Genomic DNA, 19,487 nt, shown 5'->3' with positions numbered 1-19,487 from the left:
CTGTATTACTGGCTCTCGCCAAATTTAATTTCATTATCATTGTGTTAGTCATACCCATGTTATTCTAACTTTGCCTTTAATATAAATATATATAGGTTAGTAATATACCTTTAAATATTACTACACTTTTGTAAAGTTTTTTCAATTTTTTTTATTTTTATTTTGTTTATTTTTATTATTAGAAAGAAGATTAATTGAAAAACATCCGTCATCCATTTTTGATGATGGATTTCAGTTTATAAAGATCTTTTATGGATAACTAGTACAATTAGAAATTTTTTTAAAACATAAAAATTTTAAAATAGCATTATATTTTTATATAAGCGACAGACAGTTCATGGCATATTTAAAATTTTTATTAGCAACAAGACAAATAATTTTAGTTAAATATAGAGAATATTTAAATGTTAGTATAGGGAGTTTTGATAAAAGCAAAGAAACTTAATAATTTAACCCATATACAGCTGAAGTTGCGATAACACAAAGTAATTTGTTTTGTTATTATTAGATGAAATAATATTTGTTTAATGTTTTTAAGCAACCTGTATTAATAACAATCTTGCATATTATTAAATAATAGCAAAGCTTTTTGTTTTTAATAAGTATTTTATGTTATTGTTCACTAAATTTAATCATATTCTGGTTCTTCTGAAATGATTTATAAATAATGTATATAAAAGTTAACTCTGATGTACAGTACTACTTTAACTGATTATTACATACTCAAATTAGCAACAGTTTTTCTATGTAAAGTTATCTTATCATCAATTATTTATTATGTCTATATCTAGACAGAAAAAAATTAATGTTGCATCCTCGCAACTTCATCAGCAATGAATATTCAGAATGACTTATTGTTATTGACATGTTTATCATCACATAAAATTCTCTCTGATACAGTTAGTCATTTTAATCATTCTGTTACAATGATTTCTATAAAAAATATATAGAAAGCAACTTTTCTCAAGTAGAAGCAGATTCTAACCATGGATTAGGTGCTTTAGTTGTTCAAAATTTATTAAGCATTGTAAACAATCCTGGAAAACAGCAATTATTTTGATAGATATTTTTTTTTTTAGTTTGTATAAATTGTAAAGTTTACTGAAGAGGGAAGGCTTTTTTGCAACTGGAACAATTAATGAAAAAGAGAATTCAAAACTGCTCTTAGGAAGATTCTGGTTCTTTGTGTAAGGAACCTCATTGGATATACGATTACAAATTTGATACACCAATTCAATTTTTTTTACAAAATAGAATGACAATTCTTCTGTTACTCTAATTATAAATTTTCAGTCCACTGAACCTCTAAATAATGTCAAAAGGTATTCTAAGGTGAAAAAAATGAAAATTTCAATCCAATAGCTAGATCTCATCAAGCAGTACAATTGGCATATGGGTGGGATTGAATCATTGTACAGTGGTATCAACAACTGGCAAATAACAATAAAAGAAAAAAAAATGGTAGTGGCCTTGGTTTTCAGACTTTCTTGATGTAGCTTTATCAAAACGTCCACAAAATGCAGAAGACTTGGACAACCAACAATGTTTTCAACTGCAACAACTCTGCAACACACATTTGACAAGCATCTTCCTGGAAAAAATGTAAATAATAGAAGAATCTGCTGCCGACAACGTAAAATACAAAAGTATTTTCATGTAATAAGTGTACAGTTGACTTCAACCAAAATGTTTTATTGATTATCATAAAAAAAAAAATTGATATATCCATTGTTTCTTGTGTATTGTACTAATAAAAAAGTTACAACCTAACAAAAATCATGAAAAACCTGTTAAAAGCAATACCATTTCGACTCACTAAATAAGTGCTCCGAGGGGGTTTCTTGTCTTCTTGAAATAGACTTGTCTGAACTATTCAACTGCAGTATTCATTCATGTTCAACAGGAGCTCGAAGTCATTTCTAGTCGTCAGGAAAATTCATGTTGCACTATGCTCATTTATGCTTGTTGCATTATTTAGCTTTACAGTTACAGACTGGTCAGTTTGACATTAGTCAGTGACCTGTTCTAATCTTTACAGAGTGTCTCAAATTTCATCCTGTGTTTGGAAGTGTTTATTAAATAAATAAGTTTTACTTAATAATATTATATTTGCAAATTTTAAAATCAGTTAAATTTTTACACTATTTCAAGTAATTTCACATAAAACACTGTAAGAACAATGTTCCATAGGAATTTATGTAAATGCATTAATTTATTTCATAATAAAAATGTGAAAAACATCAAGTATTTTTTGATAAATAAGATAGAAGATTTCAGAAACTCTAAAAACCTGTTCTGACTGCTGTGAAAGAATTGCTGGTTCTAGAAACTACCACAAGTATGTTCCTGTGTCAGAAGGCATTGTAATATGTTACTTTACTTCAGACTCCAAGGACTATGAAAGACCATCCTTTGTCAAGCATGTACCACTTTCAATTAAGGAAAGAAGAGTCTATTACTTGTGCGTATGAAGATCAGTGGCGGGTAGAAGAAGTGTTAGATATTAACCTTGAGAATGATGATATGTAGGTTCATTTTTTTCCACTCAGCTGGACCACGTACATAATTTCAAAAGTCTCAACAAGACAAAGTGTGGGTACCGATCTGCAAAGTACTGAGAAAATTGACATCACTTGAACTAACTACAGTGATGGGTTATTCTCACACAATTTCAAGAGAATTACTAGAAGAAATATCACAGCTGTTGGTTAACCCACTAAATAATAAACTTTCATTGCTATAAAAACAGACTGTTTCATTGAAGAATAAAAAAAATGTTTGATACAATATATTTTTTCTTCGATAGTGTTTACAAAACTAAACTAAAATAAAGATAAAAATGAATTCTTGTAAAAAAATGTAGGCTACTCATTGAAATCTCAGTTTGGGTTAAGTTTTACAAGCATTTTTAAATCAAAATTGTATCAGGTTACTGGTGTTGGTTAAGTTATCATTAAATTACGACCTATCATTAATAATTTAAAAAAAACTATTTTAAAAATATTGAAAAATATTGTCAAAATGGTAAAGCTTTTAACAGGTTTATCATCATTTTTGAAAGGTTATAACTTTTTTATTAGTACAATACAAAGGAAACCTTTTTTATTTGCCACAACACCTACAAAAACACTGCCAGTAGTGCAAATTTGAGATTTTTATCACCAGCCCCATCAGAGTTATTTGAAGCTAAATTTGAATTTTTTAAAGAAAATTAGTTTTCAAAAATTCAAAAGGATCTAGGGGTAAGTAACCACCATTAATATTATTTATGGTAAAACTAACATATACCTACACATAAAAAAATAATTCAAAATGTGTATGCCGTCCCTTTCTCATGAAAAAAATTATCAAAAGTGGAATGTCACTGTTTTTCATGTTCAACTTTATTGGTAATTTTATCGTAGAAAGAAGAGAGATAGGTAAATATACCACTGAACTACTCTTTTACCTTGAGAAAATATGATTAAATTGCTTTTTGTTTCATCCTTCTAGTACCAATAGTTTTTTAGTTATGATTTTGTTTCATAAACCCATACAATCACAAAAATTGCTGCAACAGGTAAACTGCTAAAATAAAAAATAAAAAAAAAAATAAATAGCTTTAAGATTCTGAAACATGTAGGAAACAAGTGGGTATGTTTTTAATTTTTTTTTTGGTCAAGCAACCAGCTTATGTTTTTTTGAGATACTTCAAATGGATTGACCCATACTGAAATAAAATGTAAACATTTGATTTATATTGTATCCTAATTTCTGTTCTGTTAAGTTTTTTAGATTTGTAAAAATATAAAAAAATTGTAAGCTAAATCAATTTGTGTTTATACACCCTTTTTCTTGTTGAAGTTGTGTTTACAAAACATTTCATAAATCGAAAAATAAACATACCTGAGAGTCAAAAATCATATAAATGATCCAGAAAATCTACAAACCTAAATAATCATTTTACAACCAGTGCATTAGAGTGCAGTAAAATATGGGTTAAATAAGTATGTATACAGAATCATAGTAAACTAATCTTGGTGAGCTCAATTATGTAATTGGGTGCTAGATTAGAGTACATAATCGTATTTATAGAAAGTTCAAAAAATAATAGATCATCACTCTTTGCAGTTTGGATAATAACTAATAAAAGTTGTCATGCAGAAGAAAGCTTTATGCAATACAAAAGTTTGCTCCTGCACTGCATATGAATGCTAGTACATAAAATCAATTAAAAAATAAAAATTAAAATATAAACATAAAATAATTCATAAGCTATATTTATAAAAATTAATACCTTTTCGGTTTCATGTGCACCTCCAGATCCATTTGAATAACTACGAGCATGAGCCGCATGACTATCTGGATGACAGACAAGCGGTACAGGTTGTGATGAATCTGCCTGACCTTGTCCTTGACCTAATACGGTCCTTAATATCGGCGTATCACGACTCATTAATATACTTGATAATTTTTTACGTCGTAGAGGTGACATATCCGAACTAAACATTGCAGCAGCCGATTCATAACAACTATTAAGAGCGGGTGGAGGAGGTGTTGGTAATGGTAAACCCGGTACACCCCATAATGGTAATGATACACGGTTTGACTGACGATCCAAAACCGGCGACTTTCCTGTAAACATAAAAATTACATTCATTATAATTTTTTCATAAGTTTACCATCCTGAAGAAAGATTCTATATTATAAGGGCGCACTGTCTAATAATAATTCATAACTCCGAAGATTGTTACATTTGGCGATGTGATATTGTTTTATCAAATTGTTGATAAAATATAAAAAATCTTCACAATCTTCGGTGATTTTGATCACATCGATTCAAATTAAAATTGCAAAATAAAATTCAATATTTAAATAAGAAAGTTTTACTATATTTACAACTCTTATACTCTTAAATACCTTAAAACATTTTCTTTACAGTATCAAGCATACTAATGTAACTCAACAAAACAAACACATAAAATCTCTTTCTTATTCTAAATTAATGAAAATAAAATAAACAATCTTTAATGTGTTTATTTATTGTTTAATCTTTAAATAAACTTTATCATTTTATATGCTGATTTACACATCAGCATTAACACATGTATGTATTCCACAGACAAGATTAATTATCAAGTAAAAGATCAATGTATATATGCAGAATTATAAATTATTATTATTGTTTTATGATCGTATAGGATCACTTTGGTCAGTCTATTATCTAAGTCTCTTCGATGGGACTGTTTGGGCCTGGCAGACCTCCCAATACTTTTTCATATGTTCTGATATTTGTGCCCTTTCTAGAGTTGAAAATTTTGTGTTGTGAGTGTGAAGCAAGTACTTTTGTTCATGATTTTCTTATTTAATTTTATCTTGTCTGTAATGTCTTCTGGTGTAAGGCTGATTCGATTTCCTTCAGATCCTCTCTTATTTCTCTGAACCATCTCCATCCTATCTTGGTGTTTCTCGAGTCGAGATTGTACTGTACTAGTTGTTTCATTAGTCTCAAATCTTGCATCCTCAAGATACATCCAAAGAATCCTTGTCTCCTTTTATTCATGGTATCAGTAATGGATTCTAACTCTTTGTACATGACTTTGTTGAGCAGTTATAAGAAGAAAGTCTTTCGTGTCCTCAGTTCATGTTAAATAAACATGAACAATTCTTCCTTTTACATATTGAGTACTGTTTCTTACTGTAGTGAGAAACTTTTGGAATGATTAAATAACATTTACTTTTTATCTTAATTGCAATTTATGTCCATTAAAAATGATTTCTAGATGCATATTAACATTGATAAGTTTCAGTAACTAATTACACGTACTGAAAATATTTGTTCACAGTGATGAATTTAAAGAATAACCTAAAATGTAATAATAGACCCTAAAGCTGATATGGAAACAAGGATATACTCAAATTCAAAACATTATGAGAGTATAATACATGTTAAAATTAAAATAAATAAAGACAAACATGGCATGTTAACAAACTGCTATAAATATTAAAATATTGTAAATAATTTAAAATAAGATCCTCAGTCGTGACATAAATTTTAGTGATCGCTTTTGCAGATGTGTAAAACAATCAGATAATTAATTTATAATGAAAGAACAAGAAACTCTGAAAATTGTATTATTATCAGTTATATATTTAATATCTATTTTGCATAAAATTAATTATTTTCATTAAAAGTAGCATTAAAATGGCATTCAATTCTCACTACACAATGATTTTCTTGGTATAGCTGCAATGGCTGAGATAAACTGATTACACCATGAATATACTTGCCAATCAATAAGCGTCAAGTCCACACAGAAATCAAGGTATATCATGAAGATTAATTAAGCTATTACAAGAGCTCCATGTGCAGAACCAAGGTCTTAAAAAGATTACACCCGTAAAGTAGTTGCTTTTTTATTGAAGCATAGAGGCCAAACTTTGTTGGCTCTAGTGTCAAATAAAAATATATTATAAATAAATTTTTTTTTTTGAAATTCCATTAGTAAGAAATAACTATATATATATATATAAAACAAGAAATATTTGTTAAAATGTATATTAACAAGAAAGATATAAGAGCAAGTGGTATAAATCAATTTATTGATACCATTTTGCAGGGTGCTTGGAGAGCGATTCCCTACTTTAAATCCAAAATGATAGTTTCAAATTGGCCTCACTTCAAGTTAAACTCCATTTAAAGATTTTCGAGTGGTTCAAGTAGCGCAATTGTATATTTACAGTCACAGCAGCAACAACTGCTGAGTGGTAAGAGTTCCAGTTTCATAATTAAGAGGTCTTGGTTTCAAATTTCCTTTTTTGTTTTTCTTACTACTGATACTGATGCAAATTTACTTAATACTGATGTAGATTTTTTTTTGTATGTAGTATTATAATAATAGTAATACTTGTAAGAATCTAAAAAGAATATTTTCATTGCAAGATTGCTGATTATTATTATTATATTATTTGATAGATTTAGTTTTAGGACAGAAACCAATTTCTTTAGCCACATTAATATTAAAGTTATAAATTTTAACCTTACTATTATGTAGAAGACTACACACATATTTTGACTATATTTTCTCAGATCCATTGCTTGGAAGTAAGGTTATCTTACTGAATTTAATACATTTGTCAATTCTTCTCTGTATGTTGTCAACAGAGTAAATTAGTAAAATCATTGAATTCAACTGCTGTGTCTTTCATAGAATTGATTTCTAAGCGATAATCCTACACAATAACTGGCACCCAGCTTTTACTGGAAACCTTCACATTAAAAGCTACTTTATATGTTGCATTCATATTGTGCATTCTTTTTTCAAAATGGTCATCTACTTTTTAAGTTTAAATAAAAATTTGTAAATGATTTTTTAATAGATGTTTAGCACCATTCTATTTGTATATAATCTATTGTTTTATATTAAATTTAATTACGTATAAATAAATAAATAATTCTTTTATTTGATTTTTACCAAAAGTAAAAATTCTTAAGATAAACTACCTAAACATTTAATGAATGTTATTATTAAATATAGTAAATTAAATTTAAAATTTTACATTTAATGTTGTGATAGACTAAATAATATATGAAAAATGAGAATTTAATTTTTGTAATTTTTTAAAAAAAGATTCTGCATGACCCTAAAAAAGTATTTGTTAATTTTAGATTATACTATTGCCACTAAAATAAGGTTAATTAGGATTCTACTCAGTAATAAATGATACAGAAGTACTGAGCTCATGGCGCAGAAGATAACAGTTTGGTTAATATTGCTCTACGGCTGTGAAAAGTGGTCATTCAGAAACTGGAATGCAGAAAGACTAAAAGCACTTGAAAACTGAGTATTTTAAGCAGATTTAAGAACTGATAAAAAATACTGTAAAAAGTATATGGAGAAGAAAATCTTGAGAGCTTGGAATAGAACAGTGATTAAAAAATTCAAACTGAATAGATTACAAGCACCGACTTTATGATAAAAGACCTTTTCAGCTAATCCATTTGGATAAAGACCCATACATAGGCAGTACAAGATCAAGGTAAGCAGAACGTTAGAAAGAAAGGAACTGAATAGAAACAGCTGGAGACATATACTGCATAACTTGCATGGTCTTTTATGTCAATCTGTGTGAAAAAAAAAAATGTATATATATGACTTACCATATATGTTATATGGGTTTTTTGGAAATCCTGATTGCTGATGAATACCAGTAGAGTGCGGTGGAGATGCTGATTCATTATTATTATTATTACTATTATTATTGTTATTGTTACTGCTATGTGGTAAATTTGATGAAACATTAGCTGCAGTCGATGTCGTTATGGTATTATTAGGTTCCTCACTATTTGGTGGTGAATTTGTAGTCGCTTTTGTTGTATTTTCTTCTACAAGTCCTTTAACTTTTAAAGCTTCAGCTACTTTAAGTAAAGCTGCTAATTGATCTTGTGCGACATTTACTTCACCACGGTACATGTATTCTAGTATAGCTTTCATTTCACAATATCTTACATCTTTTAATACAACAACAGGATGGCTAAAAAATACAATAAAATATAATTAATTGTAAATAAAATAAATCAACTAGGTGAACAGAAATTTAAGTACTTAGTAATTAATCAGAAAACGTACATAGTTTCTTATCATACTTCGTCTTATTTTGAACAAATTCACATATTCTTTTAGGTCTGGGCTTAAAACTAGACAGGTCAACAAAAAAAAAATAATAATAATAATTTGGAACTAAGATAAAAGTAGTGAATTAGAATGTATTTTTTATGCTGAATCTTAAAATGAAATTAGTTTTTCTTCATCACCCTCAGATTTTTAGTTATGACTCTTTAAAATATTACGAAACTTCATAAATAATAGAATACCAAGATAACAATAATTACAATTAAAATTCCTACCTTTATTTTGCAGACATTTACGTTTTTCTTCTTATTTTCCTATTGTGTTCAGTGAAGTTCTCTTTTTAACATCCAGCAGTAGTCACTCATCATAGGTTCATCTCATCTGCCTTGATAACACTGTTCAGTTTGCAATATATATTTGGTGGAATCTTTCTTTTTGTTCATTGCTGATGTCACCCGAGTTTAAAGGGAACAAGTCCAAATGAGAAAGTAAAAAATTAATTTTCAAAGACATTCTGCAGCCTAAATTTTGTATTTCACTAAGAGTTCATTTGTAAGCAAGAGGAAGACTAGTTTTATGTATAGAGGTGGTAAAATAATATGATTTGCTTTGACAAGAGGAATATTGACAACATTTCCCTTTCCTGAGTTAAACTGATATCTTTTTGGTCAATTTTTAACTGCACAGTGTTTATCTATAACCTGACTACCCCACAAACAGAAGAAACACAATTTTTGTGTGTGTCACACACAAACATAAAACTTAACAAATCTTGATGTTCAATAAAATAATACCAAATGTTATTTTATCATAAAATTGTTTCACTAAATTTATGATATGAAACAATTTTTATAATTTGTGTGCGATAAAACCACTACCACAACTCAAAATATGTCATACCAAGAGCACAGCAACTCATACAAAGAACTCATGTAATGAACCCAGCAACTCATACTGAAGAAAATTTCATCACGTTGAATTACTCATTACTTGTCTCACTGAAACATCTATACATGTGTGGCTAGACATGAAATAACATTATTCCAGTGTTATTTATCAAATACAGGTCTACAGTGGGCATTACAATATAAATCAGATATGAATAAGCTATCATACAGATGTACTAACTTATTTGCATTGTTTATTCTACAAGTGATGGAACAAATAAATTTAAGGGGTATGTGATGGGTTGTTCTGGAATACATATTCAGATTCAGCATATAAAATACTATATAGAATACCTACTCCATTTTCAGTTCCAAATTCTAGATTACCATTGTTATTATTATTTTTATTATTAAATATTCTTTTAATTACACAAAATAGACTTATATTAGGAAATACTTGAGTCATTTAAGTATTGAATATAAGCCAAATTAAGAATAAAAATAAACAATTATCAAAGATATAATTAAACTTTTATAATAAATGATGCCCACTTCAAAATAATGAATGAAAATTGAAAAAGTATTTATTATCTTTTAATGGGTTTCATTTTAGTTTAATTTTTTTTAATAATAAAATAAAATAAATATTTTATTCAGATCAAAAATTATTATACTTTGATAGATCACTTCAAGAATAAGTAGATATGCTACCTCATAGACAAAAAAAGGAAATTATCAAGATATTTGTCTGGTGAATCAAAGGAAATCATCATTAAACCGTCATCAGAGTAGCACGACAAAATGCACACATAAATTATAAAGTAAAAAAAAATTTGAGATTAAAATCCCATATAAGTTATTTAAAATACAAACACATGAAATAATTTTAATGTGAATATACTACATATAAAAAATAACTATCAAATAAATTACAACAAAAGTGTTAATGAAAATTATTTGAGTACATATTATGTACTTGTTGAACAGAGAAGCGGAAAAGCTAGAGTTTTTTAAGTTTTAAATTAGTATTATTTAAAAATTCATCGACAGACTAATACAGTTTCTGTAAAAGAAAATCTTCTACTTTTTAATTACATTTTATATAAATTGGTAGGAATTGGTTGTAAACCATCAGTAATTTATTAAAAATAGCAACAGAAAGCATAACAAGACCCTTTATTATAAGCCGACGAATTGTACTGATCTATACAAAAACTGTTCTGCTCTGTGGTTTGTAGATGTTGATAATGTTAATATTTAAGAATAAGTGATGATCCTTTTCAGTTAAGTCTAATCATTCATAAATATAAACACAAATGCAAGTTAAAATTTTTAATTAATATTTATAATAATAATAATAATAAATGCTATAATTTTACTAATTATTGTAACTTTAACACTAAGTTCATATATTAAATATAATCAAACCTTAAAAAAAGATAAAATATAAATTCTATTTACTATTTTATTTGGTAAAAGTAAAACAATTCTAAATCTACATTTTGAATGCTACTGTCGCAAATATTTTGAATAACCGCTAAATGAATCGATTAACCCACCTGGATCCAGTAATGGGCAGATGTTTATAATGCCAAGTTTCAAAAACATTATTAATATTTTCTTAATTATTTATAAGGAATATTCTCATCTGCTATTATATCACAGATAACAAAAATATTACGTTGGACAAATATTTTGAAGAATTTTAATAACTTATGTGTCACTAAAATTTTCCAGAAACTGGAGATAAAAAATGTTTACAATTGCATCAAAGTAGTGATTCTCAAAGAAAATTATTATCAAAAGAAAATAAACAAACATGTTATTTGATTTTCACAAAATTTCTTTAAAAACTGATAAATAAATTAAATTTTAAATAATCTTAATTTACTTTTAAATAATTTTATGAAGATCAAATAACATATTTGTTTACTTATTTATTTTTAGTTAACATGGATTTTCATCAAGAACAGCTCCATCCATTGATTATTTAAAAAAAGTTATGGTAGTTACGTATTAACGCCACCGCAGCTACAGCTTTATTTGAAAAACAAAGTAGTCAATCGGATTGCAGTGGAAAATGGGCCGATATAGAGTTTAACATAGATTCAAAACAGTCTCTTTATTAATTTTTATTTATTTTATAAATATAATTTAACCAAACTTAACCTACACTCGCTTCGCTCGCTAACCTTGACTAATAAATACTCAAAAATTACGGTGTTAATTAGTCAAGGTTAGCAAGCGTAGGTTAAGTTTGGTTAAATTGTATTTATAAAATAAGTAAATATAAATAACCATTTCTTAAAATTAATAAAGAGACTCAATAAAATAAATACTCAATTTTAAATAAAGCTGTAGCTGCGGTGGCGTTAATACGTAAGTACCAAAGTTATTAGTTCTTCTGACGAGTGTTTACAGCTGAGCTGTAAACACTCATCACAGAAAGGCCATTTCTCTGGATGTGAGAAATGGCCACAGAAAGGCCATTTCTCACATCCAAACCACCAAACTCTTCTATCCTGCCAACTTTTCTCCTCCAAATTCCTTCTCTCCATTGCCTCCATCACTCCAGAAATCTACTGCTTTGGAGTTCATTAACATTTTCGCCTCTCTGCTGGAGTCCACTCCAACATCTTCCTAGGCCACCATCTTCCTAAACTCCTCCATTCTCCGAACATGCCTATACCGTTGTAGTCTTTTTCCCTCCAAAACATCAATTGCTATACCAGTTGTCCCGATTCTTCTTCTGAACTCCTCATTTCTCAGGCACCACATTCTAAAAACTCTACAATCTCTGCGCAGTCATCCATCTCCACAATCAATAACCTTCCCTCATCTCTTTTTCAAATCTCCCAAGCTTCTGACCCGTACAATAAAATGCTCTTGATAACACTTGTACAACCTATATTTAGTTACTTATTAGTTCATGTTGGAAAAATATATATATATATCTTTTTTACCTATTCTCCAGACCGTGACAAAATATATTTTTTTGATATTTATAGCATTAAATGAAAATTATATATCTGCTTTAAATAATAAAATAAAATAAAACTTATTTTGATCGATACAAAGATAAATAATAATATAAAAGCAAATTATAAGAGAAAAAATATGTGATATTAATATTAATTATTTAAATATGCGTACAAACATAAGTAATAATGTTAACGTACAGTATTTTTTTTTTTTTTTTTGTCTTCAGTCATTTGACTGGTTTGATGCAGCTCTCCAAGATTCCCTATCTAGTGCTAGTCGTTTCATTTCTGTATACCCTCTACATCCTACATCCCTAACAATTTGTTTTACATATTCCAAACGTGGCCTGCCTACACAATTTTTCCCTTCTACCTGTCCTTCCAAAATTAAAGCGACTATTCCAGGATGCCTTAGTATGTGGCCTATAAGTCTGTCTCTTCTTTTAACTATATTTTTCCAAATGCTTCTTTCTTCATCTATTTGCCGCAATACCTCCTCATTTGTCACTTTATCCACCCATCTGATTTTTAACATTCTCCTATAGCACCACATTTCAAAAGCTTCTAACCTTTTCTTCTCAGACGTACAGTATAAAAATTAAATATTAAAAATTACTAGAATAATAATTCACAATTCAGAAAGCATTAAAAAAAAAAGCGTTTTTGAAAATGATAAAATTATATTGAGCACATATTGAATGGAATGTAGATGTGAGTAAATTGCACTTTTTGCTTTTCTTTAATTAGTATTATTTAAAGATTCATCAACAGAGTAATATTGTTTCTATAAAAGAAAATCTTTTAATTGTTTCAACAGTTTTATCTATATTAAAAATTAGGTAGTTACAATCTACAGAGTACATAATTTTTTGAGCTGCTATCATAAATTTTCCAATTCCTTTATTATCTTCAGATATATATATGGTTAAGTCGTCTGTGACGATAGTTACAATGAATGGTTCAGGATTTTGAGGCAGGTCAATTAACAAAATAAAACTAAAACTATACATTTATTTATTACATCTTTTATCTCCAATTTAATAAATACGTAAAACAGATTTCATAAAAAAAAATCATAAATATAAATGCGATACTTTCAAATACTAAATCTTTACTATTTTCAGTACATGAAGTATTTTTCTTTTATGAATAATTTATAAGTAGCCTATGTTTAAAACAATTAAATTGTATTAAACACTGTACAAATTTAAAACAAAAGGAAAAAATAACAGTAATTTAAACAATTAAAAATAATAATCCTTAAATATGCAAAACAGCTTAATAAAATATAAAGTAATATACAAGTTAACATACAAAAGGTTATTTTCACATAAAAGGAGAAAAAACTGAAAACATTATAAAAAAACTACTCAATATGTTCCAACTACATTCATAAACTAATAAAGAATACACGTAATTTTACATATTAGAAATTACTTATTGGAAGATTGAAAGGGTTCTTGACATCCCTGCAGTATGTAATTTGGTTCTGTGTAAAATGAAAAAAATATATGTAAAGAATTCAGTGCGGATGAGAAAATAGAAAATCTTGTAAAGCAAACACTAAATTCAAAGAAAAATCTCACAATCATTTTAAATTAAGACAGGAGTTAGACCAACCCACCAGGTTGGTCGTCTTCAATTAGATCAACCCACATGGTTGGTCTAGCGGTGAATTTATCATTGTAAATCAGCCGATTTTGAAGTCAAGAGTTCTAAGGTTCAAATCCTAGTAAGGCAGTTATTTTTTACTACAGATTTGAATACTAGATCATGGATATTGGTGTTCTTTGGTACTACACATCTCAGGAATGGTCCACCTGAGACTGTACAAGACTAAACAGAAAAAGCCTGTTCCGAAGGGTAAAGAGAAAAAGGAGGAGTTAGACATGGAGATGGAATGTAATCTTAGAGAAGGTCATAATTGAATGGAGAAAAAACCTAAAAAATTCAAACTAGGTTATGCAAAAAAAAAACTTGACCATTACTTAGCTTTTGTAGATGACCTTGCATTCCTAGCAGAAGATTTAAAAATGGCAGAAGTACGATTGAAAATCCTGACGGGGATGGTAGAAAAAACAAGGCTACAGATATTTGTTTAAAAACAAAATACATAACAAACATTAGCTCCCAAATATCTAGAATCAAAATTTTTAAAAATCAAGAAAACAGAGAAATTCAAATATCTAACTAAAATCATTCAATTGAACGGGTTATATAAAAAAATCAAATAAAGTAAGCATCAACAAAATGCAGAAAGAGGGTAAACTACAAAAAACGGATATCTAGGTGGAGTAAAATTAGGCAATACACCGAAATCTGACCTTAAGTCCTGTACATAGCAGAGTGCGTAACACTAAATCAAGGAGAAGTAGACAAAATATCAATTAACAACAGAAAGATACTAATTAAGATACTTTGATTAAGGAAAACGGATAAGAGTTTGAAAATGCAGAAGAACAATTAACTCTACCTCAAAATAGACAGACACAGACGCCATATGAAAATGATTACTAGTTTTTTATGGACATTTAACTAGAATTAGTTCATTAACAGAATAACCAAGAGTATTTTTGGCTTAATGGACTGAACAAAGACAAAAATAACATCAAATGGTTCTAATAAATCAAACAAGATCTCAGAATTACAGATATATACAGACAGAGAACTAAAACTTATTCAGAAATACGGTAAAAACTAAAGATGGGACCCAGAAAGTTAACAGCATATAGTAATAAGAATAAAAAGAAACAACACACCTTGAATATGAAAGAAAGTTGGAAAAATAAGAGACCAAATAAAAATTAACTATTAAACATGGTCCTATAATGGCCAGTAATGATCAAAGAAAAATGATGGATATACTTTTATGATCTCTGAAAGACTACAACGGTGAATAAAAAAAGTTATCCACTATTTCAGTAGAGTATTCTTAGAAAAAATAGTTCTGAAAATGTCTTTTTTATCAGTCTGTCTTTTTTTTTGTTTTTTCGATCAAAATTTACAACTTGAGAAAGAATTGATGTATTTTAATAAAATTTGGTTTGTATTTAAAAACAATAATATTCACTATAAGATAAATAAAAATATAGAAATTTTATATTAGAAAATTTCAAAATGGCAGCCATCTTGATTTTTCACTTTGTTACACCTCAAAAAGTTCTAATATTCTTGATTTATTAGCCAAAATTTTAAGTATTTCATTATGAAAAAAATGACACCTTTTTTTCTTGTACTTAGGAATGCACTATTTTAAATATTAGGCGAATCTGTATATAACAAAAAAAAAGATTAAGTTTGATGCTAAGAGATGTGTTATACACGGTCAATAATTGGTTGAAATGAAGAAAAATAACAGTAAACAAAAATGGTTGTGATGTAAAAAATAATAATCAAATAATGAATAAATATATAAAATAAATAAATAAATTTGTTTATAAATTCCAGAACAGAATTCATACACTAAAAAGTGATAAAAAGATTTATAAAAATGGGGAAAAAATAAAAGACATCGTATACAGAACAAGCAAAAACAGATTAACAAACCAAATATTTAACTTTTATAACAGTAAAACTATTAAAAATAGTCAGTTAAAAGAAGTAGAAAAGCAGTCTTAAAACTTTAGAAATCTCCAAAGAAAGCTGTTTAAATAGAAACAAATTTAGAAAATTAATCAAAGAATCTAAGTTTCCAGAGAAGGATAAGAAAAATATAGGAAGAAACTAGACCAAGGAAGAAAAGCAAAAAAAAAAAATGAAAAGAATATTGGCAAAACGAAAGAAGTTCCAAACTATTATGTAAATGTGATCCTATGAACAAAAAAAAAAATTATAACATTAGGAGAAATATTGAGCTTTTCAAAGAAATATTAACCGATTATAAAATAGAATTCAGACAGCAAAATTGTAAAAATAATTATATAGGTATGACAAACAGAAATTTAAAAAAGGCTTTAAGAAATATTTAAAAGCATATAAATATAATAAAGAAATTTTACTATGCTGATAATATTTACATACATCAATCAGTGTAGATTACAATTAAATATTAAAAATAAATAAATTTAAATCCCTCCCTTACTCTCAAGAAAATACATATGATAAAAATTATAACAAAAATATAATTAAGGAATAGAGTTTGAACACGATTGAATTAATAAAATAGTATATTTAATCTAAAGTATTCAAATTTATATTTAAAAATAAATATTCAAATGATGGTAGTGAAAACAATTGTTTCCTTATTGGCCACAGATTATTCATTTTATATCAGTGACTCATATGGTACACATACTTCAATTGACTTTCAATAAATTGATGTTTAAAAACACACTGATGAATAAAGAACTCTGCAAAAGAACTAATCATGGATAAAAAAAGCAGTAATGGTAAAAAATTAATTTTAACATTTAACAGAACTAGAAAACAGACAATATTAAATAAATATTTTATTCTGATCAATAAATCAATGCCTGGATGGATCAAGATAAAAGAAAAATCTTATCAGAATATCATAAAATACAAATTATTTAAAAATGGTCAAAGTCTGAGGAACATTAAAAACCTTTTCAAACACGATTTTGAAAAAATAAAGTTAGAAGGGAAATATGTAAATTTAGTTTGTAATAGAGGAACAAAAAGATGTAAATCAAAAAGGAGGCATTTTTGGCATAATTTAGTAAACAGTAATAACTATTATATGGTGGACCATATTTTGTCAAATAGGTAAGTTTACTACAAGAACAGATAAAAATATATGTAAATTATATAAAATTTACAGATAAAGAATTAACAAATAGTAATAACACTACAAAAATCAATAGAAATTGAAAAAAAAAATTTATAATGAATAATTAAACAAACAATATTTTATAAGCATATCTAATCTGCTAAAACAGAAATATTATTTAAAATTCGACATAATTCCATCAAAAATTACAATATTTAATATTACTTAAATATAATTCAACGAGATAATCAATTTGTTTGTATTTTTTTTAATAAAATGATGCAGTGTTATTAATATTATAATAAAGGAGTATGATATAACCTGAAATTGTAGTCTAAGACACAGTAACACAAAATACAATTCCAAAAGAATTACATTTTTTTTCTAAAAAGTATTGCACGTTATCTATCATATTTCATAACTTTAAAACGTATAATAAAAATAAGTACATCATAACCTTTCTTAGATAACAGGAAACTTTACCGGCTTGTTTACTAAATCGAGTAGGATAAGTACTGTGTAAATATACATAAGTAATGTATTTATCTTAATTTATTAATAGAAAAATAAAACACATTACAATAATATGTAATAAAAATTATAAATAATATTATCTAAATTTATTTTAATTAATTCAAATTTAATTATTTATTAATTAATTAATAGTATAAAATTGATTACCTGCAAGGTAATTCGGTGAAAAGGCACTGAAAATAAGATGAGCACGCAGCTAGCACCATCTTGTGGCATTTTACAGAAGCTCCACCCTCACAAGCTAATGTAACGTCAGTAAATGCTTCGTTCTGTAATAACTGGTCAAATACGGTTAGAAGATTTGATCTATGATTATTCCAGCGTAGACAATATTGTTGTGGGACGGCCATATTTATTTTGTTTATTATTTATTAATGTTCTACAATAATTCTTATTGTTATTATTAAAATATATTATTTATATTTATATATAAATATTTGCTTTTAATTAATGAGGTAAGAGATGTCAATTTATTTATATACGTTTTCAACTCACTCCAGCTGTTGCCAACTCTTTCCGTAATAACTCTGCAAGCCTAAAAGAAAAAAAATCAGAAAATGTTTATTTTATCTCTTTAATCGAATAAACAAAATAAGGAAATAATTTTAACGATTAATAACTACTATAAATAAACAAGACTTTAACAAAGGTTAATTGTTTTAAAGTGATTTTTTAAATTAACATTGGTTACAATTATCTTTAATATTTTTATAGTGATAAACTGCACTTTCTCGAGAATGAGATCCCGATTCTAGATAAAATCAAAAGCAAAACTATTATTGGGTTAGCACCCAGTCGGTAGGTGGTAGTTCATTCTTAAAAAAAGTTGATCTTCGTGTTGGAACGATAGAATCTTCGTTTTTCTTCAGTAAGGCTTTACGTTTAAATCGTAGTAAAAACTAAAACTTTTCAGATCTACATATATTTTATAGAATCCCATATTATTAAAAACAAATCGATAAGTAAAAACTAACAATAACGAGAAATTTAGATTTGATTTTATCTAATTCAATTAGATGTTCATATTAGGCTGCAGTTGTTTCTGCTCAATTAATATTGTTTCAGGGAACAAATCGGTTGTGGAAAAGATCACTTGTCAGAATAATTTGGTTTTCTTAGCGCTAAGTTCAACTAGCGTGATTCATTTAACTAAAAAATTGTAATACTACATGTATTTGAATAACAAATATCAGTTTATTAAATTAGATTAATTAAAATCACATTTAAAAATGTCTATCTATAATTAGAAGATTGAAAACATTTATCAAAATTCATAAAAAGTTTGCTAATAAAATTGTTTTCAGATTTCAATTTCTAGTTTTTCTCCCTAATTATCCTAAATTAAACACAACTGTTTTATCCAGAAATATAAATAAATAATAAATATAACGTGAAGAATGGTAGAAGGGGTGCTGTTCCAAGATAAAATGAAAACATAGTCCCAACATTTGACTGGACTGATTCTAGGAAAACCATGTTCAAATTTTGTATTACAACAAGATTATAAAATGCCCAATTAATTTATAAAAAAAAAAAAAAAATACTAATAATAAGTGATTAAAATTCATAGAATCAGGCAAAAAAACTATTTCGAAAATGTTTTATTTGATAATTACGTAAGTTAAACGGGATGGAAAAAAAAGTTGAAAACATCGCTGTAGGACCTTCCCGTCACGTGGCTAAGCCGCGTTTCGGGAAAGTCCTACCACTGTTGGTTGTTTCTGATGCACGGCTTACACACACA

The 19,487-nt window shown here is 27.3% G+C and overlaps 1 protein-coding gene across 1 annotated transcript in view; it reads right to left on the bottom strand.

The window, feature by feature from the left end:
* The window catches only part of LOC142332193 (uncharacterized), a 33,634-nt gene extending 15,541 nt beyond the window's left edge, over positions 1–18,093 (bottom strand). The window contains exons 1-3 of the mRNA XM_075378477.1: positions 17,891–18,093; positions 8,141–8,514; positions 4,277–4,614 (exon numbers count right to left, since the gene is read on the bottom strand). Of these exons, the coding sequence (XP_075234592.1) occupies positions 4,277–4,614; positions 8,141–8,514; positions 17,891–18,093 (915 nt within the window). The remainder of the gene's footprint in view (positions 1–4,276; positions 4,615–8,140; positions 8,515–17,890) is intronic.
* Between the last annotated feature and the right edge of the window lie 1,394 nt (positions 18,094–19,487).

The sequence above is a fragment of the Lycorma delicatula genome, chromosome 11 (assembly GCF_047948215.1).
Source record: "Lycorma delicatula isolate Av1 chromosome 11, ASM4794821v1, whole genome shotgun sequence".
NCBI lineage: Eukaryota > Metazoa > Arthropoda > Insecta > Hemiptera > Fulgoridae > Lycorma > Lycorma delicatula.
This window is presented reverse-complemented; position numbering and strand designations above follow the sequence as displayed.